Source organism: Epinephelus lanceolatus, chromosome 16, assembly GCF_041903045.1.
Source record: "Epinephelus lanceolatus isolate andai-2023 chromosome 16, ASM4190304v1, whole genome shotgun sequence".
NCBI classification, from domain to species: domain Eukaryota; kingdom Metazoa; phylum Chordata; class Actinopteri; order Perciformes; family Serranidae; genus Epinephelus; species Epinephelus lanceolatus.
In genome coordinates, this window is record NC_135749.1 from 23,522,873 (window position 1) to 23,540,502 (window position 17,630).

The 17,630-nt window shown below is 40.4% G+C and overlaps 1 protein-coding gene across 1 annotated transcript; it reads right to left on the bottom strand.

Moving 5' to 3' along the window:
• Positions 1 to 5,941: 5,941 nt before the first annotated feature.
• crabp2b (cellular retinoic acid binding protein 2, b) lies at positions 5,942 to 13,258 on the bottom strand. The gene is made up of 4 exons (XM_033637626.2): positions 13,042 to 13,258; positions 9,491 to 9,669; positions 9,060 to 9,176; positions 5,942 to 6,289 (listed from the first exon to the last, which is right to left on the bottom strand). The coding sequence occupies exons 1-4, from the start codon at positions 13,127 to 13,129 to the stop codon at positions 6,239 to 6,241; spliced, it is 435 nt and encodes a 144-aa protein (XP_033493517.1). The 5' UTR covers positions 13,130 to 13,258; the 3' UTR covers positions 5,942 to 6,238.
• Between the last annotated feature and the right edge of the window lie 4,372 nt (positions 13,259 to 17,630).

The following is a 17,630-nucleotide window of genomic DNA, read 5'->3' on the forward strand; positions in this document are numbered from 1 at the left end:
GTGCATTTATCTTATCCCCACATAAACTCTTTTTGTGTCTGTGGCAACTGTTACACAAATACAACCACAACAAAAAGACATAACAAGTTATGACAGAAATTCAACAACAAAGTGCTAACAGCATCACCAACAATCAAGAATCATGTGTAACAAATTGAGTGTGACACACACGTCATATCATCTAGATTTGTTAAATAGAGCTCAACTGGAAGATATGATGGGTCTCTGGGTATGGATAGTCCACAAGGGTGGTACCCTGTACCTCCGTCCTTATGGTAACAACTCATTTTCACCATAGAGAGGGTGTGACACATCTCTGAGGATTTCCCGCCCTTTCCTCTAGAAGCAGTGTCACACTATTCACAATATTATTAAATTTATTCTTACTTATTACAGACAGTGAAAAATACCAGCAGGGTATGTCCTTAAACAGTCTTGAAATGTCTTATAAAACTCAGTTTTATGACTATTAAGCCTTAAAAGTCATTAAATAGCCTTAAGTTTGAATTTGTGAAGTCTTAATTGCAACAGACATATACTATCATTTATCCATCTTTATATTTCTTTTTGTCAAAATCCATCAAGCTCTTCTGCGTGAAAGTTGCAGATGTTACAATGTTACAAATCTGGCCCTACCGCTGAACTTAATACTGTCTTTTCGCTTAACACTTGCACTTATACTTGTTAACAAGATCAACCTAAGTCACTCTAACAACCATATTCCTACAGAAAACCTCTGCATCAGACCATATACTACTTACCTTACCTTTCTAAACTGCAATGCTTTAATAAGAACAACATGACTTGTCCAAAAAAATGTTCCTAAATTATCTTGAAAAGGTATGACAAGCATTCAGCTTCATATCTGATACCTGAAAGAAAGGTAGAGTAAACCAGTAGGTTATATATCTGTCCACTCCAAACTGCCCAAGCTTCATCATTAAGTATATTTATTGTAATCCTCTCCTATAAATGACATTTGCTAGATATTTAAATCCATTTACCATTTCAGTACAATCCCCATTAATAGCTACTTGGTGGTGTCCTTCTGCTCACTCTTAAATAAAATATCATTTCCCTTTTTAAACATTGATATTTAGCTGCAGAAAAACAGCTGATGCTTTGTTTCATCTTAAGTGTTCAAACCAAAAATCACGAACAAATTTAGGACTAAAAACAGCCACCGTAAATTTTTATACAACAGGACTAATTGGTAACTGGAGATCAAACTTCTGTTTTGGAGTTTAAGGGATAGTTCAGTAGGCGGCACAGTGATGTAGTGGTTAGCATTGTTGCCTCACAGCAAGAGGTTTCCTGGTTCAAACCCTAGGGTAGGGGAGCCAAGCGTGGGTTTTCTGCAGGTACTCTGGTTTCCTCCCACAGTCCAAAGACATGCAGGTTAATTGGTGACTCTAAATTGCCTGTAGGTGTAAATGTGAGTGTGAATGGTTGTCTGTCTCTATGTGTCAGGCCTGCGATAGTCTGGCGACCTGTCCAGGGTGTACCCTGCCTCTCGCCCCATGTCAGCCGGGATTGGCTCCAGCACTCCCGCGACCCCTAAGCAGTTACAGAAAATGAATGAGTCAGGTTTTTTTAAGTGGGGTTGTGTGGGGTACTTAGAGACAGTACATTACATACAGTAGATGTCAGTCGGCACACCTCCAGTTTGAAGATCAGGCTTGAGTCCAATATGGAAGTTAAGCAATCTACTGCTGTGGAGGGGGGTCAGCAACAAAACATCTTTTAACCACCTAAAAAAAATCAGTATCAGTCTAAGTGTATGCTATATTGAGAGTATTTTCAGTGCTTTACTTTTCCATCAGACAGCCTGTTCCGACAGCCATTAACAACTTCAGTTCCCCATCTATGTTCTTGTCAAAGCCACCAGAACAGGAGAGCTATTGGTCTATTGCTGCTTTGATCAGTTAGTTAGTTTGTGTCATTGAGTGACTTTGATGAATTCAAACTTACTCTTTTTAAATGCCAAAGCAACAGAATAACACAAACAAAATAACTGCTTTTGGCAATGGTACATCATTGTTTTCCTCTTTTTAGGTGGCTAAAATACATGTTGTTGCTGACCCCTCCACAGCAGTACAGTGCTTAGCTTGCATGTCAGACTCCAGCCTGCTTCTCCAAACTGGGCGTGTGCTGGCAGACATCTACTGTATCTAATATACTGTCTGTGCATAAGTACTCCATACAACCCCACTAAAAAAAACTATACCTTTGAGTTGAGTTTAATATTAGTGCCACTGAAATAGATCAATGCAACCACTGAGATTTATTTATTTTTTTGATGGAAAACCATGAAGATAGAGAGCTCACATAGATGATGGGGTGGTAATGGATAATAGCAAAGTACGAGTGGCCATTTTTACAGTTGAATGAGTGATGAAAGCTTCTTTATCTTAACTGTATTGTCTGCCTTCCTCCAGCAGCATCTCTGTCAGCTGACCTGTGACTCCATCCATCCATCCATCCATCTTCTAACCGCTTCATCCTCTTGACTATCAGACTATCACAGGGCTGACACATAGAGACAGACAACCATTCACACTCACATTCACACCTACGGACAATTTAGAGTTATCAATTAACCTAGTCCCCAATCTGCATGTGTTTGGACTGTGAGAGGAAGCCGGAGTGCCCGGAGAGAACCCACGCTGACACGGGGAGAACATGCAAACTCCGCACAGATAGGCTCCCACACCCGGGATCAAACCGGCAACCCTCTTGCTGTGAGGCGACAGTGCTAACCACCACACCACCGTGCTGCCCGACCTGTGACTCATCATTTCCTATAATTGCCGTGTCATAATTGGTCCAGATGGCCCTGATTCAAATGCTGGACTCAGGCACCTCCCTGTCCTAAAACCACAGCATTCCTCAGCCAATTGAGCACTGCGACGCTCCATGACATCACTGCCTGAGGAATGAGCTGCCCTAACAGTTGTGTGCGAAGAGTGACCCGGTTAACAAGGAGGGACTGGGTGGTTTAGACTGCTCCAGTGAGGCTGTAACAGCCATCAGTCAATGGGGTCATTTACACAGAATCAGGCATCTTGTGCATTTGGATGTGTGTGTGTCTCTGTGTGTATGTGTGTGTGTGATGCCAATTTTCTTATTGAGCAAATGGCGAGGAACTTTCCATCCCCTCCAGAGTGCAGTTAGAGCACTTGTACTTGTACTTTACTTTTACTTACAATTATACATCATGCATCAGTATTAACAGTCGAGTAATAAAATGAACCGTATAATTATCACTTAGAACCTATAAGTGCTTTTAAAGTCACTGTATGCAAGATTCAAAGCATTAAAAGAGTAGCAAAGAACTATCTGCTATGTGAAAATTTGGTGGAGTAATGGCGTCCTGAGCTCAGAATAAAGCCACACTTTCTTTGTGTGTTGCAATTGAAGAATCTTTGTTATGTTGTGGTAGCCAGTCCAGCTGCATGTGCATGTTAGTGCATGTAAGTCCCTGTGTGTGTCCCAGTGGCTAGGTGACTGCCACCGCTCTGCATTGCACCATGGATGTACATAGAGAACTGCATACAGCGTTGGAGGCGGGGCCTCGTTCATTACAATGAAAGTAACTCAGTGGCGCAGGAAGCCAAAAAAGCTTAATAATTGAAGCTCGAAATTACACAGATCTTCTGCATCGTGGGGCCTGTAGAGCAAGTGCACTGGAGACTTGAAGTGGCCAAGCAGTGAAGCGGCTATCTTTCCGTATAGCCCTCCACCAACTTGAATGGGGATAAGATGAGTTATTCATGTGGCTCTTCTAGACTTTAAAAATGTTATCAGACTGATTGGATCAAATGCTGATGATACAAAAAGTAATTTTGCAGAGGTTGTGATGCTAAAAAAAATACATGCACTGATTTACAAACATTGCTCTCACAATGTAAGTATATGGGGAAAACTCTCTTTGGGCCCTTTGGCATCACATTAAAGACCCAGAAGCTGTAATTCTACCTTTGGGCACTATGTCAAATTGGCTTCAGAGTCTGGCGCTGTTCCTGGAGGCTTGCATTGCACTTATTTGGTGGTTACTGCTGATAATATCATCACAGAAGTGTGATGCCCACCCTGCACTTTCCCCTAACACTGCTGTTGTTAGTGCTGGTCATGGAGTTAGCACCCTTAGCTGTTAGCCGCCAGCTCAGCCACCTCCATGTTGAGAACCGTGTGCAGACAATCGCAGCTTTGGCTCTGAATCATACCATATACAGGGTTCCCACACATTTTCATGGACAAAATTTCAAAACCTTGTCACATCTTTTTAAGGCACATTACTGTGCCTGCTGCATTTGGTGGCCTGGTTACGCTTCTTTTCTACACACACACACACACACATGCAGGACAGTCTCGCTTCCCACATCCAATGCTGCCACACTACGTCATATATACACATATTGTATAAAAGTGGACGGCTTAGCGGGTAAAAGTCATGGAAAATGAGAACTGTGCAAGTTTTGCATTCTCATCAGGCATCAAATAAGTTGTTTGAGTTTATTTGCCTTATTTGATATTGCAAGTCCTTCGATGCGACTATTGCACATCACAGCGTTGATGCTGAAACGATATACCTTGCAGTTCACACATATTAGAGCTACAACAACATCAACATCATTGATCTCCAGTTATGACGACAACATCAACATCTAACTCACAGAAAATAAATTTGTTATTGGAAGGTCATCCGCGGAAGATCACTGTAACAATTCATTTCATTACAAAGAACAACATTATTGTTAAATTATTATTATTTTGATTTTAGTGATTCCATGACTTCTCCAGGCCTGGAAAAATAAGACTGGCAAATTCCATGACTTTTTCAAGTTTTCCATAACCGTGGGAACCCTGTATATATATATATATATATATATGTTCTGAATGTCACATACAGTTTCTTTAAGGACCTTTTTTTGCTAATAAAACTGTTGAACGCAGGACATTTTTATGCAGGAGTATTTTTATATTGTGGTATTGGTACTTTTACTTGAGTAAGGGATCTGAGTACTTCCTCCAGACACACATTTACCCACAGAGGTTATTGAGAACATTCATCCCAGAGGAGGCCCAGTCCTCCCGCTGCTTGCTCAGCACTGTGTATAAACTGGGAAGTACTTCAGAGGGGCGCTTGTCTGCACACTGTTTGAAAACCTGGAAAAACCATCACAGCCTGTGAACCATGGCAGCACTCTCCTCAGGAAGTGCCTGAGAGACCCCGAAGGTCCATTTTTCACAGCAAGGTGAAGTCAGCCTGAGGCACACAGTTGGGTTTTAGCTGGGTAAAAGAAAAAGATTTCAGGGACTGTGAATACAGTCAAATCTATCATTTTCACCTAATGATGCTCTCTTCACATTGCAGCCGTTTGCATCCATTATGTTGAAATGTGGGTTTTGAAAGGGAGCAGCTGGAAATCTCCTTGTGCAGTGTAAGACGAAGCCATTTAACACATTGTACCTGGGTGCAAAGCCAAAGCGAAAGGGGTGGGGGATTTTTTTATTGAGCTCATTCGGTAAGTAGGTACAGCTGGAGAGAGGAATATACAAAGTATAACCTCTCCTGATGTGATGAAATAACTTTCTCATGACCACCCTCTTTCTTTCCCTCTCTCATTTTCCTTTCCACTCCCTGTTTCCCTCTTGTCTTTGCCAAATGTCCCTCAAAGTGGAGTTTATAAAATCGGAATTGTCTTTGGGAGTTTTTTAAACTAATTGAGGACATATTGTAATGGGCTATAATGACTAAAGAGTACACAGAGGACAAACGGAAAGATGGAGGGGGAAAAGGATGTAGAATAATCAGGAGAATATGAACGGCAGACATTGATGTAAAATGATATGCGGACAGACGACAAGGGAATAGGAGGTGCAGGGAGGAGGCAATATAAAGAATTGAGTGTTTGACAAGGAACCATCAAACAGTAAATTCATATAAAACAGTTTATTAACATGTTGAAAAAGGGATTTAGACACAGCTTTTAGAAAAGGAATGTGTGACATTTCTATATGATACATAAAGAGCAAGTTCAGCTTTGGTGTTATAAAAGCAACTACGGTGCCAACATACATTCATGTGAACTGAAGCCTTTTCTACACAGTGCACTGTTTGAGATGTGACCAACATCTGACTGGCTGGGAGGAAGAAGAAAAAAAGGAGAGTAAATGTAAACCATGCACGAGGCACAAAACAGGCGGATTATATGACAGTCTTGAAAATATTTCCTCATTCCCTCTCATAAACTCTGGTGCAGACAACATCCCCTGCAGTCATTGTCTGAAAGAAAACAGAAACAAAAGGATAAAGGTTTGACTTCTCGTAAAACTTTCTATCAGGGCACACATTATAAAGGGTAAATAGGTTTCTATTATGATAACAACAAACAGGAAAACCTTCCATTAACTATCTGGAACCCTGCATTATTCCAAGATGGCTACCCCAACTGCTAGCCTTGTATTAGCATTTAAATAGGTTTTTCACTGCTGGAAAGATGGTCTTTTCATAAAACTAGCCTGTCTATGCGGTAGAAAGATGCAAATACCTTTCAGATTGGTGCTACATGACCAGAGAAAACAGAGGAAAAGGACTCAGGAGAGACTAGACCAGAGCACATGGACGAGAGGCAACAAACTTAATAAAAAGACTAATGTATCAATGCCAGATGCAACTCTGATAAAGAATCTCTGAAGTGCTTCTTGACAGTAAGTTAAAATATGTTTCAAGGCAAAAAATGGGAAACGCAGTTAGAGTCTTGGTTCATATTTTATTAGCACTGCCTAGCTGCAGTGTTTGATCTCAGAAGTTTCAGCCTGTTTTTACAATACAGGAAACAGTATGGCACCTGCTTGCTGTTCACAAATTCTCCCATTACAGCCAAACAGTGCACTAAAATATGTTTCTAAAGACACTTTAGACAAGAAATCGGCAAAACAGTAACACAATCTTGTCTATATTTGATCAACACAGCTTAGCTTTACAGTTTGGTCTGAGTCTCAGTCTGTACTGTACTCTTTGTGTCCATGATGGCGGCCATAAAAAAATTCGGAAGTAGGCTACAATCTGTAGTTCCAGCAGCAGCCTGAGAGCCAGTGGAAATTTGAGCTGAGAGATGAGCAGCTACATCTGGGCACTGATAAGATGGGAGGAAGCTTACCATAGTTCATTTACCATTACAGCAGGCAGTGCAGTAATGTAAAGGGATACTTTGCCAAATTTCAACCAGCTTTGCATCATAACAGTGTGGCTAGTATGTGCAAATGAAGTATAATAAACTTCCCTCCATCTTACCAGTGCCTAGATCTCCCTGCTCATCTCTCAGCTCAAATCAGCTGGATGGTGGATTTTTGCTGGCTGTGGGGCTTTTGCTCAAACTACAGAATGTACTTCCGCATTTTTGTACGCCTGCAACCACAGACACAATCAAACTAGGCAGTGCTGATCAACTATAAATCCAGACTCTGTTACTGTATTAGGCCCGTTTCCACTGAAGAAGTTCCTGGTACTACTTGGGGGGCAGGAACTACTACAGGAACGTCGTCTCGCTTGGCCCTCTCAACCGCCGTGTCTCCACCGAGAGAACGAAGTAGGACGAAGGTTCCTGTAAAGTTACCGTGCTCTGTATGTGACGTAATCGTTGTGTGACCATTCTGACTGGGGCGACATAGGGGTGTAGGGACACCGTTAGCCGTTAGCGGTGGCTGTAATAACTCTGGTCACGGTCTATGAAAAAAATATTTTTTCCAGCGGATGTCTTAGTTACAACATGATTGAGCTAACTGGAGTAGTTTCATGTCGTATCCGACAACGGGAGGCTTTTAACAGATGACGTCCTGATGTTAGCTTTGCTGCTGCTGTTAGCTGTCCCTGTCAGCTGATGCCTTCTAGACATCGTCATTTCCCAAAACTGAATAAATACCACACATAGCAACACAAAGCTGCTTTGCTAGCTCAATCATGTTGTAACTAAGATATCCGCTGGAAAAAATATTTTTCTCTGGAGTTATTACAGACACCGCTAACAGCTAACAGTTAGCCCAGCTAATCTACGATAACCATGTTGTTATTTACAAGACGTCACATCCCGCCCTGAGTATATCCAATCAGCACCAAGTAATCCCCAAGCCCCAGCCAGGAGTTTCTCTGGGCCGTTCTGAGTACCTACTCCGAGGCAGGGACTTGTTTAGCCCCTGTAAAAGTTCCGGAACTCTGTCCTTCGGGGGTGGTTCCTGCGGTGGAGACACGCACCAACGGCCCAGGCCCCGTAAAATTACCCCGAAGTTCCTGCGGTGGAAACAGGCCTATTGGCTATTTCTTGCCCTATAATGTTTTCAGAAAGATATTTTAGTGCACTGTTTGGCTGTAATATGAGAATTTGTGAGCAAGAAGTAGGCGGCATACTGTTTCCTGTAATGTAAAAACAGAGGCTGAAAAAAACAAGATCCAACTATAAAAACGATGCACGATTCTGTTCCTGCGTTTCCTATTTTTCACCTCAAATGCTTTCAGAAACATATTTTAGCTTACTGTTTACCTGTCATTTGAGACCATTTGTTACCAGCCAGCCGCCATATTGTTGTCTGTGGAAAAACAACAAACCTTACATTACGTCACCCACCAGTGGGAGCGTTTATTGCTCCAGTGAGTCGCAATGCATTCTGGTAGTTGTAGGTTTTCAGCCTCTTGAGAAAAAGTGAATTCCACAGTCCTTTTCCTTTGTTTTCTCTGGTCATGTTGCACCAATTTCAAAAGTATGAGTGTCTTAATACTGCATAGACAGCCCAGGTTTATGGAAGACCATCTCTCCAGCAGTGGTAGTTATTTCAGTAGCTTACAGCTCAGTCTCACAAAGCTGCTATGGCTGTAGTCTTATTTTACCTTTTTTACAACCTAAAATGTGTTCTTATTTATGGCTATGGCTATGATTTCTCAACCAACAAATAATTCTTTAAGGCTCTCAGATTCGACAGTCATCTTAGTTTAAGTGTCTTTTTAACTCTAATACACCGTATATAAAGTTGCGTGTTGGCTCTGCACACATCATAATTACCAGTATCAGTTCTCCATCATTGGTCAGCTCTCGGGTCCACGCTGTTTTGGGCCCGTCACCTTTCTGTAAAGTCTGTTCACAGCTGATCTTGCTGTCTGTTTCCCATTTAGGAAAACTCTGCAAGGATTCATAAGAAGAAGAAATATGAATCATCTTTGGACTCTACGAAGTTATAACAAAGTTTAGGCGTCGTCATAACTGGAGCTCAATGTGCCGATTGCTGCATGTCAGAACATTTTTATGACCTGTCCTTCACCACTCACTCAGCATGAAGAGAGTCAGAACACATCCATGAATAATCACCAGGACTGACTCTGAAATTATTTCCATATGTTTCTTCTGCACATTACTCTGGCTAGTTATGCTGTCCTTGGCAAAATGCTGGTATGCATGCATTGACATAATACAGGAATGTTATATGGGATGTGTACCGTGCAGGGACGTCCATCCACTGTGGTCTCATTGAAGGACTGACCCACGGTAAAGGAGACATTGGTGGTGCGGACACTGGTGGAGGTCTTGATGGACAGACTGTCGTCCTGCTGGGTGATTTCCACTGCAGGGCTGGAGGCTGCTGCCACTGCAATCTTCCTCAGGAACATATTCACACCTGTTCACACACAAAAAGGACTAATATCAAGCTGGCAGCTGTTCAGGAAGGAATTAGCTGTGTTGGTTTATGAGAGTAGAAAGTATAATCTTATATAAATCCAGAGCATATTATAAATTTTGACTCTGATTTCTGACCTTCCACGCAGCCGTAGTTTGAGTTCATTCAGTACAAGATGAAAAACAATCTTTATGTAATCTGTCAAAGTTAATCTTTCATCACTTTTATTTTTTGACAATATTACAGTATCACTGTGTGGTAAAGCAGCTGCGAGCAGGGAATGTTTGGAATTTTTTTCCTTGTTTGGCAGTCCTTAAAACTATGTCATCCGATATTTGAGAGTCAAGAGCCGAACAGCAGCTTTTATAACACAAGTAACAAATAAAATTCATATTACTTACTATTTATCTTCTCACTGTGATTTCCAACAAGGGTTATGAATGCAAAGCTTGTTGGCACCCTAAAGTTTTCAGAACAATCTGTGCTGCTGCATTGCCACACAAGACTAACACGACTTTGATGAGAAGAAAAATGAGGCAATGAAATGTTCACTGTGATTAAAATCCTAGTTTCAAGTCTCTGCATGCTGACTTTTTTTTCTGTACTGAATGAACTAAAACCAAGGTGATGAATCTAAGAATTTACTGTGTGCCCCAGAAAACGGTTACCAGTAATTAAAAGCATACATGATTTGTACTTGATGGGTTACAACATGCAAAACCACTGGTATGGTCTTTTATACCACTAATTACTGTGACATTCTTAAAATTCTGTCATATCCACTCAACTCAAAACTCCACTGAAGCCGGTATGATGCTTATTAACCACCAGAGTTCGAGCCTCATTGTGAACAGATATGTGAATGACAGCAATCATTTCACAGCTTAAATAAAAAGGTTTTGGCTTGACTTTGCAACATAAAAAAATGGAAATGCAAATTTGTAGCTGTTTTGCATCTATTTGTAGTCAAGTATCATCTATTTGTTTTGTCTCTGGGTTTTTTTGTGTCTCTTTATAGTCAAATGCACTTCTTTCGTAATTTATGTTTCATAGTAGAAGTTTTTTTTTCTCTTTGTGATTGTTTTCATCTTTTTGGGGTTGTTTTGCTTGTCTTTGTCATTACTGTCTGGCAGTCATTGGTCTTTGTACATGTTTTCATCTCAATGTGGTCATTTTGTTTAAAAGTGCATTTTGCGGTCATTCTGTGTGTCTTTGTAGTTGTTTTGTAGTGGTTCCGTGTCTCATTGCTTTGAGTCTCTCTGTGGTTGTTTTGTGTCACTACACTGCAGCTTTCTGTCTCTTTGTGCTCATTTTGCATCTCTTTGTGGTTGTTTTGCATCCCTTTGTGAGTAATTTTGTGTCTTTTTTTCCTATCTCTTTTTATGGTTGTTTTCTGTCTCTTTGCGCTCATTTTGCACCTCTTGTGATTGTTTTGCATCCCTTTGTGGTTGTTTTGCATCCCTTTGTCACTAATTTTGTCTCTTGGTTGTCTTTTTTTTAATCTCTTTGTGGTTATTTTCTGTCTTTTTGTGCCAGTTTTGTATCTATTCTTAGTCATTTTGCATCTCTGTGTGATTGTTTTGCATCCCTTTGTGGTTGTTTTGCAACCCTTTGTCGCTAATTTTGTCTCTTTGTGGTCTTTTTGTATCTCTTTGTGGTTGTTTTCTGCCTGTTTGTGCCAATTTTGTATCTATTCTTATTAATTTTGCATCTCTGTGTGACTGTTTTGCATCCCTTTGTGGTTGTTTTGCATCCCTTTGTGGCTAGTTTTGTCTCTGTGGTCTTTTTGTATCTCTTTGTGGTTGTTTTCTGTATCTTTGTGCCAATTTTGTATTTCTTCTTAGTCATTTTGCATCACTTTGTGATTGTTTTTGTCTCTTTGTTGTTGTCTGTCTCTTTGTGGTCATTTTGTGTCTCTTTGTAGTTGTTTTGTGTCTCTTTTTATAGCTGTTGTTTGGGAGCGTTGTTTTATATTTCTTTGCCGTAGCTTTGTATCCCTTTGCATCCCCATCTCTTTGTGGTTGATTGTTGTCTCTTTGTGGTTGCTTTATGTCTCTTTGAGTCACTTTGTTGTAGCTTTGAGTCTCTTTGTGGTTGCCTTTGTCTCTCGGTAATTGGTTTTTGCCTCTCTGTAGTCATTTTGTGTCTTTTTGTTTTAGCTTTGAGTCAATTTCTTGTAGTTATGACTCTCTTTGTAGTTGTTTTGCATTTCTTTGAGGTCATTTGTTTCATTTTGTATCTCATTTGGTTGACTATCCAATAGTCACTTCACTCAGAGGCTCTGGCCCTGGGCCCCCCTGACCCCTTGGGCCCGATAGGCACATACCATAATTCATCGATGCATTTATGCAGCAAGAGAAAATAGGATTAACGAGACCTGTAGGGAAAAAATGGCCTAGTTACTGATGTGCAGAGTACAATAGGTGGAACTCAGAACACGTAGCTTACATAAATATCTATGTGCTGCCTCAGTAGATACGTGAACTGATATTTTATAAATGTAAATAAAATGTAAAGTGCCTGTTAACTGTTAAGTTTTTGACATTATTCATTTGACCTGGAGTGTCTTCGAAAAGGCTACCCCACAAATCCAATTCAGTTCAGACCATATTTGCTCATAGAGCGGTTGGTACTAAAGCAGGCAATACACACACACACACACACACACACACAGCTCTAGATTGGGTCAGGGAGGCCCAGGGCAGTGAAGGAAAGTCAGTCTCAGATCCGGCTGGCTGCTGGGGCCCATGTCAAGGCTTAGTTCCGTTTACACTGGCTCTAATTACAACCGCATGAGGAGGACCCTGCTTCAGATGAGTCTAATCTAACATTCCTCCACAGGCTATTTGTCTTCAGATTTTTAATGGATGCCACTGGCTGGCCTTCACCTGACCTCTTTCTCTCTCATGCTCTCTTTTATAACTGGAGTCCATACAGTCTCATATAGCTTAACAAGACCAAATATTCCCAGGAACATGGGTTAGCAGGGCTGGAGCAAACCAATGTAACCACAGAGAGCCACTTCAAACCACTTTGGTTCTCCCAGTTGACCTCTAAGATAAGTGGATTTCCAGTAGATGATGCCACTGACAACATGATTGACAGCTCTTTGTGCAGGACATGCATCCCTTTCCCTTTCTTTATCTGATTTTGCATCTTAACAAAGGAGCTCAATGGTTGATGAAAAACTAGATAACAATATGCTGATAAACTGGTATCAAAGTATAAATGGAAAAAGTTGTGCATGCAAGCATTTTGATGTGAAGGTGGAACAAAACGGGATGCGACCCAGATAACAACTTATTATACATGCACATTAAAAAGATAATTATTCTATGCGTGTGCATAAAAAAACTCAAATGCATTACTCACCCAGCGCTCTCAAAAGTTCCTCGAAATTTTCCGAAGACTTCATTTTCCATTTTCCAGAGAAGTCTGTGGTTTTCTTTTCCACTTCCATGATTTGTGCAGATTAGAAGCTGATTCCTACTGCAGACTCTCCGGTTCGTTGTCTGTCTGTCTGTCTGTTCCCCTCCGTTAACCGGTCTGTGCAGCCGTCTCCGCTGCCTGCATCTGCGCCTCCATTGATTGGCTGACAGCGCGCCTGTATCTGATGCTGGTCCAGCCAATGCAGAGGCCGGTGACAGGGAGGGACTTTCCCCCCTGATTCTGCCTGCACCCTCCACCTCTGTCAGCATGGTGAAAGATTTGGATACGAGCTGGAAAATACACTTCCAGTAAGTCCTTTGATGTTGATGCAGCAGCAGGCTCGGATGTTAAGTGTTAATTGCTTGTTGGTTAGACCAAGAAGTCCAGAAAATAACTGATAGATGGCTCAAATAAGCCAGTGAGCAATGACATGAAAAATGGATGCAACTTTTTATCCTGACCTGAAGCCATGTGTGAAGTTGTCCACAATCTGGAATGTGAGATCAGATATCAGGGTTACAGTGTTCAGCTCCACAGTGGGGGCTGTAAAGCTGGTAATGAAGGAGCAAAAAGATAAGACTTAGAGCTGAAAGCACCCACCCAGGAAAGTGCGTCATCAATATTTTTCACTCTACAATTAGAATCTAAGAGAGAGGTGACACATCAGTCCACAGTTTATTCATTATAATCAAATAGCACACAGGCTATCATTTGTACCCAACACATCTCATCTGGTCTTTATCTGAATTGGACAGGGGTGGGTTACATGTCTTTAGGGCTATGTGTTATTTCTGTAAACAAACAGAGACACAAGCCACTGTTTACCTCCTCACTGAGGTTTACAGTGTCAGTGAGAATACATCCTGCTGCTAATGCTTGAAATCATTCAGTTCTGACACATCTGTCAGCACCAGTAATGTCATTGCAAATTCAGCATTGTGAAGTGAAGTGCTTTAGGCTAAGAAATGACCGACAACTTGTTTTATACTGTGTTACTGTAAAAAGTCACGCTGAATTAGGCTGAATTTAATCCAAATTGGATCAAAATGATTGACATTGTCTAGTAATTGGCTGATTCAGGACTGACCCTCCCTCTATTTTTCTCAAATTTAATTTACATTCAAGTCCATATTGGCCTGATTGGTATTTCCTGTTAGAGCATGGTGGTGCCAAAGCAGAGAGGACAGTCAGGGCATACGATTTATGATTAAAATGAGAAAATAAAAATAAGAAGAATGAAAAGAAGAAAGGAAGAAAAAAAATTAGGTGTTGTATAACAAAAGAAATATTCTTGCCCTGCAGGGAGCTAAACATAAGGGTGATAAAGGCTGAAGATCTGACTGGAAGCAATTGTGACAGTGTGAAAGCACACTGGATAAAAGCACAACACACTCAATGGTAGAGGTTACAAAGAAATGAATAAGATAAATATGAGCTAGAAAAAAGAGCAGATATAAACATTAGTATTGTTAAAAATACTGATTTATTGATACTGATTCTGAATATCTGAAATAGTTTCAATACTCAATGCTCTCTCATTTATAATGTTTACTACAGTCACACAGTCCAAGTAAAGTTGCTGTTGTCATGTTATCACTTTTTATATTCATCTCTTAATAAAAAAATAATAACTTGAATGCCCTCAATGTCAGTTAGAAATTTCAGTATCATGAGTGAATATATTTTCTGAAAAGGGAAAGTATTAAGGGTTACATAGTTTCACCATGAACAGAATGTTATGTTAGCCACATATTAGCATCAGGCTTACATGTTAATCTATAAACTGATATATCTCCAAATACAAACAACAGTCACAAAGTAGCTATAAAAGATTTAGTATGTACAGTTAATAGTACAACTACTGTAATCAGAGGGCGGGTAAAGACTGTCAATATTTGCTTGGTCATACTATCTGACAAAATGGTGGATGTAACACTGACTACATGCACAAATATCCAGTTTGCCCCGATTCCAAAAAGGCAACATTCCTGCTGAGCTGTTTACATAATAAAAACTAATTTTTCACTATATTCCTGTTCACATGCAGTCGTGCATACTCTGATTAACGTGCCGTAACATGTCGTTATAATGCCAAAATATGGGAAAGTGCAATGGCTGGAGTCACTTGTGCCATTTTGCATCTTCTGGCAGACCTGTTGGACCATACAAACACAGCCTTCCTCTTGAAAAGGCCACTCTTGCCAAAACTGTTAATATTCAAGTCTTTCTCAAAATTTAAAAGTAGGTGTGTTTCTTCAGGAAGGCAATCCGGGCACAGGAAGGAAATATTAAAAAGCCTTTATTGTTGTGGCTAAATCATTAAAAGAGCCAACATGTTTTGACCACTGCCTTGCAGGGAGCAGGGAGCTAAAGCCTTGCTCTGCAGAGAGCTGAAGACCTTCGTCAGACGGACCTGCAGTGGTCTAAACATATTGGTTCTTTTAATGATTTAGCCACTACAGTAAAGGCTTTTTAATATTTCCTTCCTGTTTTTTCTATATTTTGGTGTGTGTGTCTTCTTCAGACCAGAAATGTTGGCTTTTTTGGGGGGCATGCATCTCTACCACAGCCTTGCAAACTGTTGCTGAGCTGTTTTGTGTACAACGCATCCATGACAATGCACAGAGCTGACTGTAAACAGGCAAAAGGTCATGTGTTGCAAACTGCGGTAAAAACCCTAAATGAGATGTACATCGTAAATGCTTCATTCAGAAAAAGGCCTAATCTGGAATATCCAAACAGTATATGCCGTTTACGTGATCTGTACCAAATTCCAAATATGGTCATATTTGGAATTATGTGGAATATTAGTGTGCATGTAAACGTGGTCAGCGTCAGGTAAACTTCAGATGCTATGGAGCTCTGCCAATAGGGGTTGCTATGGCAGACTCTTTTTTTGCAGTGTTTTAATTGAACACTCGGTTACCCAAAATGCAATGCTGCCTTGACTATAGCACTAATGAAGTCATCTCAATAAATATAATAAAATACAGTAGGTTAGAATAATTCCCCTCATGCACTGTCTGGGAGATGTATGTGATAATAGCACCAAGCCTCTTGATGCTAAATTTCTTTTCTTTATGTTATTGACTCTCTTTCTGTTTTTTCTTTCTCCCACACATGCGCTTACACACTGCCAAGAATATTTCATCAGGTCTGGATCAGGAAGGATGTCTCTGGAAACATGATGCAGTGCATTCACACAACAAAAGGAGTCATGATGTTATCAGGGCACGTTGTCTCAAGCATTCCTCCCTGTGGCACCATGCAGCTCCCCTATAGAGTTACACAGCAACATGGGGATTAACCTCATTGGGTGTTTTATACAGAGAAAAGAAATATAAAAGCACTTTCCTTTAGTCACTTTTATTTTTCTCTTTTGAGGAAATGTACTCAAATCAACCTGTCGAAGGGTTAGGGACGGTCACTCTTCAAATTCAAACGACTGAGAGGGCTTGCCAGAAGGGCAGAGTAGGCCATGCTGCTTTTGTCAGATCCTCTGATAGTACACCAGAAAGTCCAAGAAAAGGGCACAGTTCAGTTGTTCAACCTGCAATCCCTGAATAAACTTGAAATATGGACAATTAGAATGTTGTTAGGTTTGAACTAAAATGTGTAATAAAGCTGTCAATAGCTTGCTTGCATCTGTCACAGGTAGGGCTAACCCTGAAAAAAAAAATTGAGAGCTTGACCTTAGACATATGAAGTGTACAATGTTAAATTAAATAAAGCCATGCCTCAAACAAATGAATGAAGAGTGAATGTGTCACCACTTTTCAAATCATTTTCCCAGTTTTCCCTCATAATTGAGAATAGTGAGTCTTCCATATCAAATACAGCCATATAAAACCTGGACATTGTTCCCTATAAAAACACTTTTGAATGCAAGTTACACGTATCATCCAGGCCGGCATTCACCGCTGGCTGACCTCGGGCCGAGAACACACAGAAGACAACAGCAGCTCACAGATGAGAAGACGAAGAGGAGAATGGCCCTGATGAAAGGATAACACTGGACACCGCTGTCCCTGTTGCCATGACAACATATGTAGTTTCATTAATCTGTGATTCCCCTGAAAGCAGCCTCCCTCTATATATGAACTATGATAACTGCTGTTGAGTTCCCTATGTTGTAGATGTTTGTCTTTCTGTTTACCCATGTGCTCACACATTCATTTAGAAGAATCAGTTTTCTAAAAATGTAAAGTTATGTTTTCTGTCATAAATAAAGGTCTACTGATTTTGCAAAGATGGCTAAAATGCAGTGGTGGAAGAAGCATTCAGATCTTATTCTCAAGTAGAAGTAGTGATGCAACAGTATAGAGATATTTTGTTACAAGTAAAAGCCCTTTATTCAAAATCTTACTCAAGTAAAAGCACAAAATATTAGCATCAAAATATACTCAAAGAACAAAAAACAAAAGTTCTCATTATGCAAAATGTCCCGTTTCAGAATATTATAGGCTGCTGTATTGCTGAATTATAATTATTGATTAATTTATGTGAACATCACATTGCAGCTGGTGAAGGTG